This window comes from Toxorhynchites rutilus, chromosome 1 (assembly GCF_029784135.1).
Source record: "Toxorhynchites rutilus septentrionalis strain SRP chromosome 1, ASM2978413v1, whole genome shotgun sequence".
NCBI classification, from domain to species: domain Eukaryota; kingdom Metazoa; phylum Arthropoda; class Insecta; order Diptera; family Culicidae; genus Toxorhynchites; species Toxorhynchites rutilus.
In genome coordinates, this window is record NC_073744.1 from 143,843,809 (window position 1) to 143,863,793 (window position 19,985).

General features: G+C 37.4%; 1 protein-coding gene across 2 annotated transcripts in view; it reads right to left on the minus strand.

Annotated features, from left to right (window-relative positions):
* Positions 1-19,985, minus strand: part of LOC129768204 (putative uncharacterized protein DDB_G0282129) — a 57,630-nt gene that overhangs the window by 12,325 nt on the left and 25,320 nt on the right. For both annotated transcript variants that reach the window (XM_055769697.1, XM_055769687.1), the window contains one exon: positions 15,119-15,453. In XM_055769697.1, coding sequence (XP_055625672.1) covers positions 15,119-15,441 — 323 coding nt within the window. In that variant the 5' untranslated portion in view covers positions 15,442-15,453. The remainder of the gene's footprint in view (positions 1-15,118; positions 15,454-19,985) is intronic.

Genomic DNA, 19,985 nt, shown 5'->3' on the forward strand with positions numbered 1-19,985 from the left:
AAAGTGAACATGGCTCATCAGTGGGACACGGTAAAGTCTTCGTTATTTCCTGTATTTTTCTCAGATAAATGTTACAATGCGATTACAAGCTATTAGAGCTTTTGATTTTTTTTTATTCATCTTCAGGTTATTTTTTCTGATGAGAAAAAAATCAATCTGGATGGCCCAGATGGATTTACGGGGTATTGGAGAGATTTGCGGAAGGAACCAATGTACTTCTCAACACGGAACTTTGGTGGAGGATCTTTGATGGTCTGGATCGGATTTTGCGCAAAAGGAAAGCTCAACCTAGCATTCACATCTTGGCAAATGAGTTCGCCAGACTACATAGAGGTGTTGGAAAACAGGCTGAATCCATTCAAAGCGAAGTATCGTCGCCAAAAAATTTGTGTTTCAGCAAGAAAATGCTAGTATTCACACGAATTCAGTGACAAAATCCTGGTTCGAGTCCCGAAAAATTGAACTGATGTAGTGGCCAGCCCGCAGCCCGGATCTGAATCCTGTAGAAAACATCTGGAGAATAATCATGCGACGAATCTACGCCAACGGAAAGCAGTATAACAGCATTGCTGAACTAAAACTGGCAATTTCGGCAGCCTGGGAAAATTTTGAGAAATCAATTTTGGGTGCAGTAGACAAATGAATATGAAAAATCAATGTACATCGAGGAGTGATTGTTAGATGTGTCCTCACCTAAAAAGGGAAAAGAAGAGAGTTGAAGATTTGATGTGACAAAGAATTATTTTTATGTGGTCTTGGTCTGCTGAACCAAAAAAGGTAAGGAACTTCATGAAGGAAGGCATACCTTCGTGGGAGGATATGCAAAGTTCTAGTGCGATTTTTTGACGTGGGACTACGTCTAACCGGAATATATGGAGGGTAAAATGAAAACCTAAACACAGAACATGCAGGAAAAAATGAAAGATTTCGAATGCTTATAGCTCGAACATTTCGTACTGGATAGGAGAGATGTTTGCATCACTTGATAGGGAATATTTCTACGCATCTATCGCAACTAACAAAATGTTGTTTTTCATTAGATACACAATTGAATAACTGTAAAATATTAGGCGTTATCTAAACGCCCTAACTGCATCGTTTTGATTGGCCCGATTTACGGTTTCCCTAACACAGCCATCAAAACCAAGCAGCCTTGGGGAAATCGGCATTGCAAATACATGAAAGTAGGGGGACTTTTGTTCTCATCGAAAAATGTTCCCTAACACAGACTTTAAAACCAAGCAGCGAAATCGGCATTGCAAACACACGAAAGAGCCTAGAGGCGAGTGAACTGAGAAGTTTAAACCCTCTTAAAGCCAAAAAGAAGAAAAAGAACACACGAAAGTAGGGGGAGCTTTTGTTCCCACCGAAATGTGTTCCCTAATAGAGATTTCTAAACCAAGGTGCCTGGAGAAATCGGTATTTCAAATTCATGCAAGTCGGGGGTATTTTTGTTCCAACTGGAATGTGTTTCCCTAACACAGACTTCAAATCCATGAAGCGTGGGGAAATCGGCATTGCGAATTCATACAAATCGGGGGTATTTTTGTTCCGATTGAAATGTGTTTCCCTAACACAGACTTCAAAACCGAGGTTTCTGGGGAAATCGGCTCTGCAAATAAATGCAAACTGCGAGTACTTTTGTCCTCGCTTGCCTTTGTGCAGAGTGGAATATGTCTGTCCTAACATGATCTTCTAAACTTAGGAACCTGGGAAAATCGTGCAGCCACTAGAAGCGAATGAACTTCCCAGTTTCAAGCAAATTCGAGATTCGAGAAGTATGTACACTTTTGGGATGTAAACTTCAGAGGGAAATGTAAAATAAAATAATCGTTTGATAATTTTTTTTTGTCTTTATTGGAAAGATTTTCAGCCTTAGGCTGGTTCATCAAACGTTTGATAATTCTTCCGTACATATATTTTGTTCTAGTCATCATACCAAACGTAAAAGGTCCGTCATTAAATTTACTTGTAACGAAGAACAATCAATCACAATAAATGAATTGACTTTACACGGCATTTGTTCATTTTTTTCACTCACAGAGCAAATATATTGAACTCAATTGAATTTGGAAACTGTTTCATTCAATCAAGAATTTAATCAATACAAACGAATGATTGCTAAGCTAAGGTAGTTCCACGTGAACCTTGCGGTTATATCATAGATATAACCCACTAATTTTTATTACCTGAGTGATGGAACAAACTGACACTGCATACATAGCAAACTGGAGTACAGTACAATAGATCAAACCAATGGTCGCAGTGAGACAATGCTCCTACAGATGAAGAAGATGGGATCTTGGATGGAATTGGAGCGAATTGAAAGTGACAAATTGTTAAGGGTGTGCCTTGACAGAAAGAGTTCGCTCGAATATTATCTTGAGCCACTGACATTTTACACGTTTTGCATGGATGATTCAGAGATACACGCCAATTCACGGCAAGTTCTTGAGTCGAGGGAAGTGGGTCCAGAAAACTTTTCTGAACATGAGGAAAAACACCTTCGCGCTTCCTCAACTTATTTTTGACATAGGACTACGTCTAACCTTTCAATATAGGGGCCCATTTCAATATTTCGGTGTGAAAAAGTGTTCAGTTTTTGAACGCTAATACCTTCTCAATTAATGAATGAATTTTGGTTCCAAATACACACATTGAAAGGAAATATCCTCAGCAATTTTTTATATGCTACACATTACGGTTTTTCAGCTCATATAAAATTCTAATTGAGGAAAAATTGGAAGAAAGAATTCCCTACTTTTCCATACATTTTGTCTGCGCTCCCGCAACAAACAGCTATTCATTACAAGCAACCACGGGTACGAGCGAAACGTATGGACAAGATGAAGGAGAAAGACAAAAAAAGAAATTATAAATAAATATAGGCGGTCGCTACAACGTTAACTATATGGCTATATAAAGTGAACAATGGTGGGGCTTGACCACATTCTATCATCGGACGCCAAGCAGAATGTACGATATCTTGAAATTGATTATCAGCAAAAGAGATATCGCTGCATTTGCCGGGGATGTATGCGGTGCGATACCGCAAGAGTGAGAGACAGGAGTTTCAACGGGATGTAGAGCAGGAGAGCCTATCGAAGTGTATTAAAAGCGGTGGGAGCGTCGCGCCGGGTGAATGAGTGGCTAATAGCGCTCGATTTGATAGAATGCAGGAGTTTTTAAACGGTTTTATTTGGCTGTGACATATTTGTATGTTTGTATGTAACATCTTTGTCTATGGCGCGGTACCACATTAACTGAAATTTGACCCCTTTCCCGTTGACCGGTTGATCTGAAATTTGGAACACACTTTTATCTCTGCAGTCAACATAAACTCAATATAAACTAAAACTGCGTATTTCATGATCTTGAGAATCCAAGATGGCGACCGCCACTAAATGACGGATTACATATGAAGGGGTCAGAATGCAAGGGGTGTAAGTGACTTGATCGATTTCTCTTCATCAACTTTATATTTTATTTAGTTAATAACTCAACTGCAAAAACTTTCCAATTTAAGTTTGCTATAGAATCCGATAGATAAGGTTCCGACGTATTTTCCACATTGGTAAATACAGCTGGGAATGTATTTGCAGCTAAGTTATGACCCAAAGAGAGAGTCGATGTAGAGAAATCGATCAAATCACTTACACCCCTTTCATTCTAAGCCCCTCATATTTTCTCTAAACCCCATCAATATGGGTATCAAATTAAGGACTTGACTAGTAGAACACAGTTATTCATGAGGAGTGCAAATCCCAATTATATCACGATACCAGACGGTAAATTCCTATTACGATATGTTTGCCATCAACTGTGTGTTCGTTGCCGGCTGAACAATAACTTCTACAACATTTGCGCGACAAATTTTTTCGTATTTGAATCTAAACGTTTGAGTGTTTTCTGAGTGCTGAGGTTCTGTTTTATCCTTTGTTTTCTTTCTGTAATTTTGTACATGAAAAGCTGCTCATTCTGGGATCTGTGCTCCATGATATTCAAATAATGGACACCCCTTGGTGTAGTCCTACGTCTCCGATATGTCCCCGATATTACCCACCCGGCTTTTTAGTTTTGGAGTATCAAATGAAGCAAAATAGGTATAAAAAATCATCAGAGGAGAGACTGGAATGCACAATGTTCAATCGATGAGTGACACTACCACGCAAAGTAAGGGGAGCCAGAATCGACGACATTCCCGCACTAACCGAAGTACAACTACGCAGAACTGCAGACAGTGTAGGAGAAGATTACAGCATGGAAGCAGGAGGCAGTGCATGATGGCTATCAACAGCGATTACACATCGAAAAAACCACGCTTACACGTGATGAGATTTTTCCGGTAATGGTTTCATTGGTAACTATCCAGTACAGAATTATGTCGAGAAGAATCTGTTGGCGATACGTCTTGCATCAAGACACTAAAGATGTATAAGGTTGTATGAATTCTGACAGGCTGTTTCGCGTTAGACAAAGTGGTTCTAATTGTTCATTGATAAATGGCGCTCCAATGGGGTGTACCGGAATATGACAGATCTCCCAATGCACATATGATTTCGCTATTTCACTGAACCAAAATCACAAAGAGATCTAGGACTGCAAAATTTGCAAATGCCGACCATTGACCACGGAACTCAAAAATCTGAAATTTTTATTCTTTCGAGAGAATTTAAAATTCTAAACACATAACATATTATTCTAATAAAATTTTATTCTACATAAGGCAGACTCTGAGATATACCCAATTGAAAGCGTACCGATTTTAAACAGGCAGGGTTTTAACATTTCCACATCTTATCCATATCATAGACGAGTGGTTACAAAATCCAACTGTTATAATTCAACAGGAACGATCGAAAATTTACATTGCTAATCAAAAAGTAAACTAGAGTCTCCTCATCGCCAGAAGTGCACATCTCTTCATTCTTTACACTCACATAACACCTACACCGGATCCAATTGCAACAAATAAAACGCGAAGATAAAGATTCTTCTGGTGAAGGGGAAGCACTCGAATCAGAACCTATCGCCAATTAGCACTCACCTCATGCGGCTAATGAGTCGTTTGACCATCGCTAATGCACTGAAAACCTCGCAGTAAATCAAGCACACCCATAAACGCAGCAGCAGCAGCACCCGTCGTAATTGACCGATTGCCGAACAAAAATCGCGAAGCCACCGATTTCTTCTTGTTCAACGAGGAAAAACAAACAAGTTCGATGAAACCGTGTTTTATTATTTCATCGTCTTAGAAGCTGGTAGACTGTTAGTGATAGCAACGAGGATTCGGACACTACACTTGTGCTTACAACGCACGCGTTATTTGCGATTACAATTCAAAAGAATTGTGTTTGCGTGTTTTTTTTTTTCAATCATATCACCCACCGAACGAGTCGGGTGCTATGCGTATCACTCCGCTGATCAAGAAACGCGCCGCCTAATCGACTCCAGGCCCGGTAAGACAGTGATCGAGCGATCGAATGACGGCCAAAGAACCAATGGACATCATTCCTTTTTTACTTATGTGCGGGGTGGGAATTTTTTTCGTTGACACCACAATTAACGAATTGTTTACTTGTATGATTGCACACGGCGCCGTGATTGTACTCTCATTTTCCAGCCATTTTTTATTGGCAGTATATGGCAGTATATCTTTATTTCGTTTTTGTTCGCCGGTCCGTCGGTGTGGCGATGGCGACGGGCGTTTTATTGAGTTCTAAAAAGAAAGGAACAACACTTTGTGTGTTTGAAGTCTGCATAATTAAGCTTGTTTTGATATTGCATCTAAAACTGAACCAGATCATGTGTATTGAAAAAAGCAATCTAGGATTAGACTTGTTGAAATGTCCCGGGAAATTTTACATTGTTGTATAGGACCATCGAAGGTCTGATACCAACCACCGCACAAACCACTTGCAGTATAATTATATTTGTATTTTTGCTGTAAAATTTTCATTAAATATCATAAACGCTAACATTGAATATCAACCACTCACAATAATACATCGAGTAATGTAGCATACCTGGAAGTTTTTTCAATATACTTTGGGGCAAACGAAACAAATGCCAAAACAAATACAAGGATTCGATTAATTCAAATAAACGAATATCTGCAATTTTAATCGAGTAATTTTGTATCGAATAACAAAAAAATCAAGATATGAATACATCGAATAATTATCACAGTAATCGCGAATAATGAAAAGAGAACCATTTTTTACAAAAAAGGCAGTGCAAGACTTGTTTAACCGTCATGGCGTTTTGTCGAAAATTATCGAATATGCTAAACCATTTACGGTTGAAGCATGAACTAATTCCCTGGTGGTAGAGAAGACTGGGAGGAAGAAGTAAGCGTCCGCAGAAGTAAAAGACGGAATTGAAGGAGGTGGTCTAAGTTCGCGTACTAAAATGGTAGTACAGGTCGGACTCGATTATCCGGAGTATTGATTTTCGAATCCTCCGGATAATCGAATTATTAAAAAAAACGAATTTTCTCTTGGTAAACGTAATATACTTATGATTTACACTTATTTATTAAACGGTTTTATTTAGCTTGGACCCGTTTGTGTGTTTGTGAATTTGTAACTTTGTCTGTAGCGCTCTACCACATTAATAGAAATTTAACCCCCTTTCTGTTGACCGTTTGATCTGGAATTTGGAACAAATATTTATCTCTGGTGTCATTATAAAACTGCGTATTCCATGATCTTCAAAATCCAAGATGGCGGCCGGTACAAAATGGCGTATTATGTACATATTTTCTCAAAATCCCATCAACATGGGTTTTCCCAAAAACCCATCAATATGGGTATCGAATGAAAGGGCTTGACTAATAAAACACAGTACATCATGAAAATATTCCGAAAAAAATTAGGTAAGAAATAAACGTTTGATTTCCATTATCCACAGTTATTTGTTTCATCAAATACCCCATGATTTTATTTCAGTCTCATCATTGCCCTATATTAATGAAGGAACGGATGTGATAACTACTAATTGCTACTTGTCTGAATATTTTCTAGCTTTTAGTACATTAACCATATAACTTAAAAAGTTTTTTTTTACCTATTTCATTTTCTAGTTTTTATTAAATTATCTGTATCATTAGTATACTTCTCTACAATAAAACCGTTCAACTTTTTTTTAAATTTTTATTTCTTATCTAACTTTCTTCGGAATATTTTGATGATGTACTGTTATATAAGTCAAATCATTTCATTTGATACCAATATTGAGGGGATTGCAAAAAATACATAGTCGACCATTTGGTGGCGGCGACATTTTCGAATTTATGTTGTTCATAATGTAGTATATTCTCCAAGTCAAGCCATTGAGCTATATTTTAACGGCGGCCAAATTGAATGTTTCAAGATCATGGAATACGCAGAGTTATAGTGGCAGTAGAATTAAAGGTATGTTCGAAATTTCAGATCAACCAGGGATCAGGAACGGGGTCAAATTTCAATTAATGTGAGACAATCCTATAAACACTTAAACATACATACAAACAGGGCAATCTGAACGAAACCATTAAAAAGTAATTGTTTATTTGGGAACTGCGGCCATCTTGGATTTAGATTTTTCATGAAGTACTATGTTCTGCCAGTCGAGCACTTTCATTTGATACCCATATTGATGGGGTTCTGAGAAAATATGTAATCCACCATTTTGTAGTGACAGCCATCTTGGATTTGCATTTTTCATAAATAACTGTGTTTTACTAGTCAAGCCCCTCATTTGATACCCATATTGATGGGGTTGTGAAATAAATATATATTGCGCCATCTTGGATTTGCATTTTTCATAAAAAACTGTGTTCTACTGGTCAAGCCTTTTCATTTGATACCCATATTGATGGGGTTGTGAAAAAAAACAGATATGGCGCCATCTTGTGGTGGCGGTCATTTTGAATTTGCATTTTTCATAAATATCTGTGTTCTACTAGTCAAGCCCTTTCATTTGATACCCATTTGGCTATTCAAAATGCAATTATTATACAAATTATTCAAACTTTCCGTAAACCAAAAATAAAATACTCCGGATAATCGAATCCCGAATAATCGAGTCCGACCTGTATTCAAATTCAGAGTGCCAAGGAAAATATACCATACTAGTGGTCAATGATTCTATAAATATACTTCTTTTGAACTAGTAGTTATAAGGACGAAGCGGAAATTTTCAAACAAATCTGGTATTTCAACATTCGAAGAATAGGTAATTTTGATCGAAAAAATGGTAAAAACATTGTGCATCATTTTCATGATGTGCTCTTTTTTAATCGCCCGCAATAATCATGAAATGGTAAATTTATCAATATACAATATACAGGGAAACTTCGATATAACGTACCCTCGTTATAACGTACCCTCGATATAACGTCACTCGATATAACGTACATTTTACCTCGATATAACGTACACATTTCCAAAGTGTGAAGGAAAATTTTTTTCAATACTTTTTTTCTGATAGAACAATGAATTATCCATATTGTGATGCTATAACAAGTTTTATGCCTTCAATCAATTCCGAAACACAGCTGGTTTTGTGATTCCGGATTCTAAATGAATCAAGCTTTAATCAACAGTACGAAGGGAAACTGGCTTCGTCTTCTGATTGAAGTTATTCATTAACTTTACTAAAACAGCAACACAATAATGTATTATAGACTACCTTTGTGAGTACTTTATTATGCTTCGATATAACGTACAATTCGATACAACGCACAATTTTAAAAGTGAAATGTACGTTATATAGTTTACCTGTACAATATATATTTATCAATATACATTTATCAATATATAATCTCAAGCACAAAAATATCGAATAGCTCCTCATATTTTTTTTTCGCTCCGTTGATGGTAATACTGCATTCCCCACTTCGGGACGATAATATTCGTTTTTAGTATCAAGATGTACAATTTACAAGAACGTGTACTTTTAAAAAACCGTATTACTCGAGCAACCGAAGCCTTAATGAAACTTTGTCTTCTAATGGTAAGAATTCCAACATTTTTTTGCTATGTTAATAAGCCACAAATTTTGGAGGAACTTAAAGGAGAAATAACTCGGATTTTCAACAGCATCGAAGTCGTAATGTCAGAGTTGTGCATGAAAAATCTTGTTCACCGTTTAAAACGCGTTATCGAAATAAGGGGTGGTCACCTCGAAAATTTCCTTTATTTTCGTTTTTTAAAAATAAAACTCGGTTCACTTTTGTAGAAGTTATTAAAATTTGTTGCGTGAGCGTTTAATCTGAAAGATCCTGTACGAAAATACCATTTCATGCAAAAACTATTATTCTGCACCATGTTTATTTTAAAATTATATTTAATGTAACTTCTGAAATTATGAAATCATAATCTTTTTTCACTATGACATTATGTCTGTTTGTTTTGATTAAAAGAAATAAATATTCGCTCGATTAATCGAACACTGGAGGACAGTTATTCGAATGAAAGGAATATTTTAAAATGGTCCTACGATTAAACGATAATCGAATGGACGATAAATCTAGACATCTCTAGCTATGCACCGCAATGTTCCGGATTCTGATGCCAGATGATTCTCTGGTTATTTTTCATTGAAAAGGTAAAAGATAAGCTTCATTGTGGTACATAACATTCTAATGCAAAACTTCGTATTAAAAAGTTATAACCAAATTTAATCAAAAAGGATCAGTCTTACGCCAGAGGACTTTCCATCATCATCGTTATTTGTTTCATACTGAGACGAGTCAAGGCAATAATGGGGTCGATTATTCTTTGTGTGAGTGGTACACTAATCACTATCTCCTTTGTTCTCATTTTACCTAATTTTTGATAGGAATAGTGATGTCCGGTATCTATTTGTGGTGTCCTTTAAGATTATTCGTTTATCCCGAGCAACATTGATTTATTTACATTAAAATAATTTACAGTAAAATTTAGAAACTACAGACAGATTAGAAATTAACAAAAATTATGTTGAAACATAACCAAAATTTGGCTTGTAACATTCTCGTATTTTGAATTATTTTTTATATGTATTTTTGTATTTTGTATGAATTTTTTATGAGACTTTTTGTTACATTACTAGAAAACTAAAAGTTCAACTTAGTTGAATTTTTTTATATTTCCGAACATTCATTCAGACCATACTTTGAATTAAATCTTGTTTTTATCCGGATGATGAGCGTAGTTGCAGTTAACCTTGTATTCGTATAAGGTGTACAATAATACAATGTACAGTACACCACGAACTGCCTAATTTAAGGGCGAACCCTGAATTCAGAGGGTCGTTTAGACTGCATGAAAGTGATTGTGCTGAAATGTCGGACAGTAGTATAGCAAAGATGAAGTATACAGCGAAACCGGTGCGGAAACGAAGAAGAATAATTATCTCTTTCTCTTTCTGTTTAGCTTTCTTTCTCTTTCTCTTTTTCCCTTTTTCTCTCTTTTTTTCTTTCTCTCTCTTTCCCTGTTTTTCTCTCTTTCTGTTTTTTTCTCTCACTTTCTCTATCAGTATTTCTCTCTTTTTCTCTATTTCTCTTTTCCTCTCTTTCTCTCTCTTTCTCTCTATTTCTCCCTTTCCCTTATTTCTCTCTTTCTCTCTATTTCTCTCTTTCTCTATTTCTCTATTTCTCTCTTTCTCTCTTTTTCTCTATTTCTCTATTTCTTTATTTCTCTATTTTTCTCTACTTCTCTCTATTTCTCTCTTTCTCTCTATTTCTCTTTTTATTTCTATTTCTCTCACTCTTCCTTTTAGCGCGCTCTCTCTTTCTCTCTTCTTTCCATTCTATATCTCTTTCACTCTCTCTTTCTTTATTTCTCTCTCTCTTTCGCTTTATTTCTCTCTGTCTTCATTTATATCTATCATTGTTCCTTTCTTTCACTCCCTCTCTTTATATTTATCTTCTCTATTCTCTTTTTCTCTCTCTCTCTCTCTCTTACTCTCTCTCTCTCTTCCTCTCTCTAGAGATTTCTGAGCAATTCATGCAGTGTCATAGCACCATACATCAGGACAATCTCTGCACAAAAAATGTAGGATTCGAGGATGTCTTGAAGGATACTATCCAAATCGTCAATCATCTCGCACGCATTGGATCATCGTGAGCTCCAAACTTTTCTTGAAGCACAGTATAGCGAAATTCCATACTTTACTGAGGTACGATGGCTTAGTAGAGGAAAAGTAATTCGTTTGACCTTCGTAAAGAAATTGCAGAATTCGTGTAAAGTATCACAAGCCAAACGAAGGATTTCTATTTAGACCTGCAAGGTAGAGGTAAATTGGATCACACAATGAGCAACTATATCAAAAAAATCGAAAACAAACTCAAGCTTAAAAAAAACAAATGGAAATTTTCATTTCATCCATATTATGACACTCCTGGTACTCCTGTCGATAAAGACTGGGTTTTCTTTCAGATTTTGATACCTCAAAGCACATGTAAAATTATCCTTTGTTTTCTACCCAACTCAGTTTCGATTATGTACATGTCATTGAAAACGAGCAGATGGAACCCATTGAAACGCAATGATCATGATCTTTTCATACCTCAGTCCATCGGATTATTTACTTTTGGACAAAGTTGGAGGAGCGCGACTGTGCACATTCACATTGGAATTAACAATCGTCGAAGAATTCTACCGAGAAGCGTGCAGCGATTGACGATTGGCTCTATCCTTTTTCAACTCTCGAATGATAAGAAATAATTTCTACTAACGTGTTAATTATTAAATTTTGTTCCCTTCTAAGATAATATTCGAAGTGATGAACAAACAAATTGGATGAAATAATTTCGTAGTCCTACGTTAGCAATGCGGTTGTGTTTTGAATATCACACTTCTATTTTTTGCCGATAGTTTCGCGTTATCGTTCAATAACGTAATCTAGAATACAATTTTGACGATTTGCGTACCAACCTAATCGAAAATTTGTTTGATATGCTAAATATTACAATCCACTGGTGGTTTAAATTGATGAAAAATAGAAACATTTTTATTTTCTCATACATTCTCATTGTAATTCTGCTCATTTGTGTGCTTACCAACCCGTGCCGTCAATAAGGAGCAACTTACGTAATCGCGACATTGTACACAACAAAGGGAATATTTGCGAGGGTATGAATAGTGGATCTCTGCTGCGACAAATATTCAGTCCCGTTCTTTGCTCAGCGAGCGAGGTGGTTGGATCAGGAGGAGCATGACTTGGCAAGAATCGTTGCGGCCGGGAGTTGGAAAATTGCAACTATGGACCAAATTCATTAGCGGAACATTGTTGTCAATAAGATCGGAGATCTCCATGGGATGTAGTATGTAAACAAAAATAGATTCGAAGCGACAAATATCGCCATGGCGTCAGCACAATTATGTGGGGAATCATCAAGCTGAGCCATTGACACGTCACAAAGAAAGTAAATGTCATTCTGGAGTTTTGTGTGTGATTTAGTTTAGCGTGTCGGTAGCAAAACTCTCTCCATCAAGGATGATAGCTATGCTTATCGAGGCGAGTAATAGGAGAAGATAGGGAAAGATGGACACCTATGTAGGATTGATAAATTACATTTTTATTATAAATTTTAATTGTGTACAAACTTGCAATACAGTGTATCAATACCTTTGACACTTACTGTGTACACCTAGCTGGCCTTCTGTTAAAATAGTAAATAAAAACAAAAAAGTAATCTACAAAGAGCAGTTTGATGTAAATTTTCGTCTGTAAATAAGGTACTCATTGTTATCGAGTAATCGAGTAAATATCGAGAAATTTTTTCGTTACGTGAGTGTTTCACCATCACTTTTCATTCAGTTTATCGAATCAGTGGTGAGTTTTCTCATTTTTACTCCAGGAATATTGATGAAAAAAAAAACTTATCAGGTTGGGTAAGACCGACACTCCGTCGGAGGGAAAGACGGATACTTTGTTCTGAAAACAATTTGATTATATCCTCTTTCTTTATCTTAACAGATATGTACTATCTACGTTCACTAGAGCAACCGGAAGTTAGGGGCCGAACCACCTCTTCCATCCGATGGTCCGTCCATGGCTGTCAAAGCTGTGAAAGAAGGATCCCCGTAAACACAGCTGCGTTGACTTACAACATTCCAAGAACAACATTCATACGGCTCCTCAAAAATATCAATATTTCACAATAGCTAGGACCACTTCCGAAAGTTTTCAGTCAGTAGAAGGAGCAAGAGCTAAAGCGGCATCTCTTCGACCTTGAGAGGAGATTGTTTGAGATAACCATGACGGAAGTCAGAAAATTGGCTTTCGAACTAGCGGAAAAAAAGAACTGAAGCATTTGTTCAATGAATCAACTCAGATGGCTGGAAAAGAATGACTTAGCGGTTTTCGAAGCGTAATCCCAATCTCTCAATCTCTCATTCCGAATTCTTTTATTCTGAATTTGTCTGATTCTCTGTCAAAAATTCGCGACTGTCAATACCGCCTTCTTTTTTGGATAGTTTACACAAATACTTATTTACGTTACTACAAATTGGGTTCTAGAAGGACAGAATTTTTCTTGCGCTTTTTCTCTTATTTTCAACAGTCCGGCTGAAAAGTTTATAAGGTAACAGAGTAAAAACATTTTTTTTTTGCAAAATTCTATTTTATTATTCAACATAATTGCCTTCGAGTGCGATATAGCGGTTTTTTTTCGGTTTTTCCTCAAAATAGGCCTCAGTTTCGGTAATCACTTCATCATCGGTCTTAAATTTCTTGCCAGCGAGCATTCTCTTCAGGTCTGCGAACAGAAAATAGTCGCTGGGGCCAGATCTGGAGAATACGGTGGATGCGGAAGCAATTCGAAGCCCAATTCATGCAATGTTGCCATCAATGAACGGAATTTGGATTTTTCCATTTTTTTCACAATAACAAAAGTTGCTTTACTATCAATGCTGTAACTCACGAACCAATCGAACGATTGTTGTCAAATTCTGACACGTGTCCATTAAAAGATGGTGTTTTTTGATAGTCAAGTAGATTTTTGCAAGAGGCGCCATCTAGATGTCAACCTTATGAACTTTTCAGCCGAACTGTTATGTTCGTAACCCGCGAAAACTCCAAAGCCACGATACTTTTTGAACAGACCTCGTATACACGTTCTATTCAGGTGACACGACTCATGCCGATATAGAAGAATGGAAATAGAATTCTCACAGAGGTTGGTGCCCGATCCTTTCCGTTTATCATCCATGAGAATTTGTCTTACATATCGAAATTAATTGCATTGCAACAAGCTTTCGATTCTCTAAATAACTTCTTCCCATCCAATTATAAAAATATTGATAAATTGATCGGTTGAAATCAAACATTTCTGCCGACTGCATTCAACTATTAGTTTCATTTTCAAGCAGACGGTGTGAATGAACAGTAGTGGCCTTTGTGTGCAAATCACATTTCGCGTTCTCTCTCCGTTCTCCGCGCGTTCACGCGTAAAAAGTTAGATATCGAACGATTGGGGTCTGATTTATTAGGCATGGAAAATAATGTATTTTACACAACCGGGTCAGCGTAAGCAATACGTGAGAAAGTGTAACAATAAAAATTTGCAAAAATTCGATCCAAAACTGTTCTCCATTATTTGCAAATGAACACTACCTTGAGCGTCCAAACGAAAATCAATATTTTCAACACGGTTCCATCCACTGCTGATAATTATGGAGAACGAATAGGTTTTAAACGGATTTGTACGATAATCCTATACATGCAAAGCCGTAGACAGCCGGTCTTCGGTTTATATTTTTCCTTCGCGTCAGAACATATTCTTGAACAGGAACAGATCGATATGTATCTGCTTCTACCTATTTCACATTGGATTTGGTCATCTGGTCTAATATAAACCACTTAAATCCCCTCTAACTCACACCGAACGAGCGGTGCCACAAGAGGATAGAGAGAACTAAAATCAAAATCCGGATGCTCAAACGATTAGCTAGTGGCTACCGTCTGTCGGCAGATGCTGCATAGCCATGATACAATACGGTCATTGACGCGAACAAAAACACCGACAACCGAACTGTTGAATCAAATTTAGGGTTTTAGGCCATTCTCTTCTCACATAATGCGCAATTCACTCCCGCGCCACGAAATTGAATCACCATAAAACGATAATTGAATGAAATATACTCACATCCTCTGCGAATTGAGCAGATCTTGAAACGACGAACTCTGGTTCTGTTGTTGCTGCTGCTGCTGCATTGGCACTCTTCGGCCGATGGGTTGCTGCTGCTGCTGTTGCTGTTGGTGTTGCTGACTGCCGTGATGGTTGTTTATTCGCGGTGGGAGACTCGCAAATTCGCTGCCGTCATTGCTCAAACAGTTGCCGCCACCGAAGCCACGATATTGCGAGTGCGGGAGAAGAAGTTGCTGCTGTATGAAACCGGACACTGGCGGTGACTGTGGCTGCTGGGTAGGTGACAGAAAGCCCCCGATCGACGTGGACGAGTTGGGCATGTCGTGATAGCCCTGGAAAAAGAAGCGAAATGTATCGGTCTTTTAGCTTTGAGTTGACAAAGTGACATAACGTCGATGACGGGCACATATGGTTTTTGCGGGCAGAAAAAAAAGGAGAGTGGGTGGATTGCAAGAGACGGTCAACCATGTGTGTTCTGAACGGAATGCGAAATCGTTTCTTCGCCTCTCTTTGTTGCACATTCCCGCGTACACGACTTTTAACAAAGTGCAATGTGTGAATAATTCTCCAGTTAGGAATGAGTTGGTAATCGTTGATTAATTTTTACTCATACAGAATGATTATTAGTTTCTTTACTCAAAGTTTATTTTCAAGGATTTTTTTTTAAATTATTGTTATTACAGTTAGTCTCACAATTTCAAATACACAAGAAATAAAAAAAAATGCCAGAGTTGACCAGATAACAAATCTGACTGGTTTCAGGAATTCATATTCGGTAACTAATCAAACCCTTAAATATGTGCTTCATTAATGAGTTGATTTTTCGATCAACGCGTTTCGCTATTCCGAAAACTACCACTATGAAACTCAAGAGCCATTACAAACCCACTTCCGGAATGAAAATCTTTTATTATTTTTCAAACTTTGAACTTTCATCCATGTTACCTATGATCATCGATTCACCGGTCGAGGGTCCATTCGATTAATAGCTATTTGCATCAATGGGACACACACTAGCTGAGCAATGTTTCATTTTTATAACATAAACGTGTTTTTTTATAAATAAAAACCAAACAATACTCAATCGTTGATCACAGGAAAATATGTTCTTGAATTAACATTTTAGAAAAACATTTATGGTGCATTGAAGTACAATATTATTGGCTATGGATGATTGCCCTTTTTGATTTTCAAAATGTTGACGCTTTCTGTTCCTCTTTCTCTTTCACTTTATCGTTATCTTTCTCTTTCTCTTTCTTTCTTCCGGTTCCCTTTCTTGCTTCCGCTCTCGCTTTCCTTCTCCAAGATGATGTCGATGGGGGCCATCGTGACCATGACGCAAACTCGCATCGCCACGAGTTAATACGCACTATTAACCCTATTGTTGTTCCGCTGAGTTTTTAACGCTGCGATCCAGGCTAAGAATCGTAGTATCGATGAGGAGATACTAGCTAAAAGGTGTCTCTTGCTGCTGTTTGGGCCAGAATTTATAGGCATAATTCTAGACAGTGTATTAACTATCTTCGTTGTCTCTCTTTCTGTCTCTCTCTCTCTCCATTTCTCTCACTTTCTAGGCCTTTCTATCTCTTTCTCTTCCTCTCTCTTTCTTTTTCTATCTCTATCTCTTTCTTTTCCTCTCTTTATCTCTTTTTCTTTCTCTGTCTCATTCTTTCTTTATTTCTTTCTCTCTCTTGCTATCTCTCTCATTCTATCTCTTTCTCTCTCTTTCTCTTAATCTCTCTTCATCTCTCTTTCTCTCTCTCTCTCTCTCTCTTTCTCTCTCTCTCTCTCTCTCTCTCTCTCTCTTTCTTTTGCTCTTTCTCTCTATTCGGGACTAACTGATTACCCCAAATGCGTATGATCAGATGGGGTTTTTACTACTGCTGTATCATATCAGAAGAAAGTTGTACGTAAGGAGATGAGAGCATGATACGCAATTCACCACAACCAAAGTGGGTCAAGACAGCATCAGCGTAGCGCAGATAATATGGCTTTACGCTAAGAAACTTATTGACGTTGGACTACGTCTAACCGTAATTTAAAGGGGGTTAAAATGAAAACCTGAACATAGAACATACAGGAAAAAATGAAAGATTTCGAATGCTTATAACTCGAACATTTCTTACTGGATCGGAAAGATGTTTGCATCAATTGATACGTAATATTTCTACGCTTCTATCGCAATTAATAAAATGTTATTGACGTAGGACTACGTCTTTCATTTCTATACCGGGGTGTAAAATCAAAGTTTCGAAAACGAAAGCGTTACGCCGGAGACCGAGATTTTGAGCGTTAATAGCTCCTAAACAACTGAACGAAATGGTATGATAAACACTTCATTCGAAAGATAAAATGTCTACGCGTTATATACTTGTTACTTTTTGATCCAAAAACTTGTTTCAATAGTCTTAACATTGCTTTCAAAACAGGCTATTGAAATCACCAATCGGTATATAAGCGAGCGGCGCTCGGAAATCCACTCAGTTCTAATTGAACAGCGATTAGAGCATGTTGTCGCTGTTGCGGTGAAGCTCTTTATTTATCATGAAAGCGCGGATGAACGGTGTCACCAAGAGCCTGTTTGTGCACCCTAGGCCAGAAGGGAATCTATCAGGAGGAGAGTGATGCCACAAACGGTTCCCTGGGAAGACATCGCTACACACACATACACGCGCGGCTATTAACAGGTGGTTATCGAGTTGGTATTAACCACTGGTGGGCTTCCAGTATCGAGGAAAATGTGGAAATATCTAATCGTTACTGAAAATAATCTGCCAGTTCCTTTGGGAATTTTCAAAATATATTCATGTTAAAGAGTTTATTTGAATGTTTTCTTTCCATGTAACACTGTGATCAAATATGTTTCAATCAAGTGCTATTAACAGATGGTTATCGAGTTAGCATTAACCACTGGTGGGCTTCCAGTATCGAGGAAAATGTGGAAATATCTAATCGTTACTGAAAATAATCTGCCAGTTCCTTTGGGAATTTTCAAAATACATTCATGTGAAAGAGTTTATTTGAATGTTTTCTATCCATGTAACACTGTGACCAAATATGTTTCAATCAAGTGCTATTAACAGGTGGTTATCGAGTTGGCATTAACCACTGGTGGGCTTCCAGTATCGAGGAAAATGTGGAAATAACTAACCGTTACTGAAAATAATCTGCCAGTTCCTCTGGGAATTTTCAAAATATATTCATGTGAAAGAGTTTAATTGAATGTTTTCTATCCATGTAACACTGTGACCAAATATGTTTCAATCAAGTGCTATTAACAGATGGTTATCGAGTTAGCATTAACCACTGGTGGGCTTCCAGTATCGAGGAAAATGTGGAAATATCTAATCGTTACTGAAAATAATCTGCCAGTTCCTCTGGGAATTTAAAATTATATTCATATGAAAAAGTTTATTTTAATGTTTTCTATCCATGTAACACTGTGACCAAATACATTAGGTTTTGTGATTTTTCAATCAATCGCAATCAACAGGATAGCTTCTGAAGATTATTCTTCCCCATCAGAAGGATATTTCCGTATCCAATATTGGATGCATAAAACCTTGTGCCTCCAACTTAACGCTCTTGTTTTCGAAGTCCCCCAAATATTCATTCATTCAGAATGAATTCAGATTCAACTTCATACAAATGATCTCTAAATCAACGATAGTCCTACGTCACCCTTGCGGTTATACCATAGATATAACCCACTTCCTGTTTTTTTCATTAGATAATCAATTGATTAACTGTAAAATGTTAAGCGTTATTTAAACGCCCTAACTAGCTCGTTTTGATTGGTCCGATTTACGGTTTTCCCAACACAGCCATCAAAACCAAGCAGCCTTGAGGAAATCGGCATTGCAAACACATGCAAGTATGGGGGCTTTTGTTCGCACCGAAATGTGTTCCCTAACACAGACTTCAAATCCATGGATCGTGGGGAAATTAACATTGCAAATACATACAAGTCGGGGGCATTTTCGTTCCGACTGAAATGTGTTTCCCTAACACAGACTTCAGAACCAGGGTGTCTAAGGAAATTGGCATTGCAAATGCTGGTCAGAACTAACAGAGACATCAAAACCAAGATATCATCATACCAAACGTAAAAGGACTAACCTTAAATTTACTTGTAACGAAGAAAAATCTATTGGATGAATTGACCTTACATGGCATTATACAATCTTTTTACTCACAAAGTAAATATATTAAATTCAATTGAATTCGGAAATTGTTTCATTCAATCAAAATTTCAATCAGCACAAACAAATGATTACTAAGATAAGTTAGTCCTACATCAACCTTGCGGTTATATCATAGATATAACCCACCAATTTTTCAATTCAGTTTTCATTAAAGGGAAGAAACCACAGCTAATGTTTGTGGCCGTCAGAACTGGTTTGAATTTTCTTGTTTAACACTTTCGTGTTAAACGGAGCGACGAACGTGTTAAGTATGCATCACCGGCGGCAATTTAAATTTGTAGTTGGAAACGGATTTCCCTTTCAGTGTCGGATGTCAGGAAAAACTGAGCTGACACTCTTTCTCTCTCTCTCTCTCTCTCTATCTCCCTTTCTCTCTCTCTCTATCTCCCTTTCTCTCTCTATATCACCCTTTCTCTCTCTCTATCTCCCTTTCTCTCTCTCTCTATCTCCCTTTCTCTCTCTATATCACCCTTTCTCTCTCTCTTTCTATCTCCCTTACCCTCTCTCTATCTATCTCCCTTTCTCTCTCTCTCTCTATCTCCCTTTCTCTCTCTCTCTATCTCCCTTTCTCTCTCTCTCTCTATCTCCCTTTCTCTCTCTCTCTATCTCCCTTTCTCTCTCTCTCTATCTATCTACCTCCCTTTCTCTCTCACTCTCTC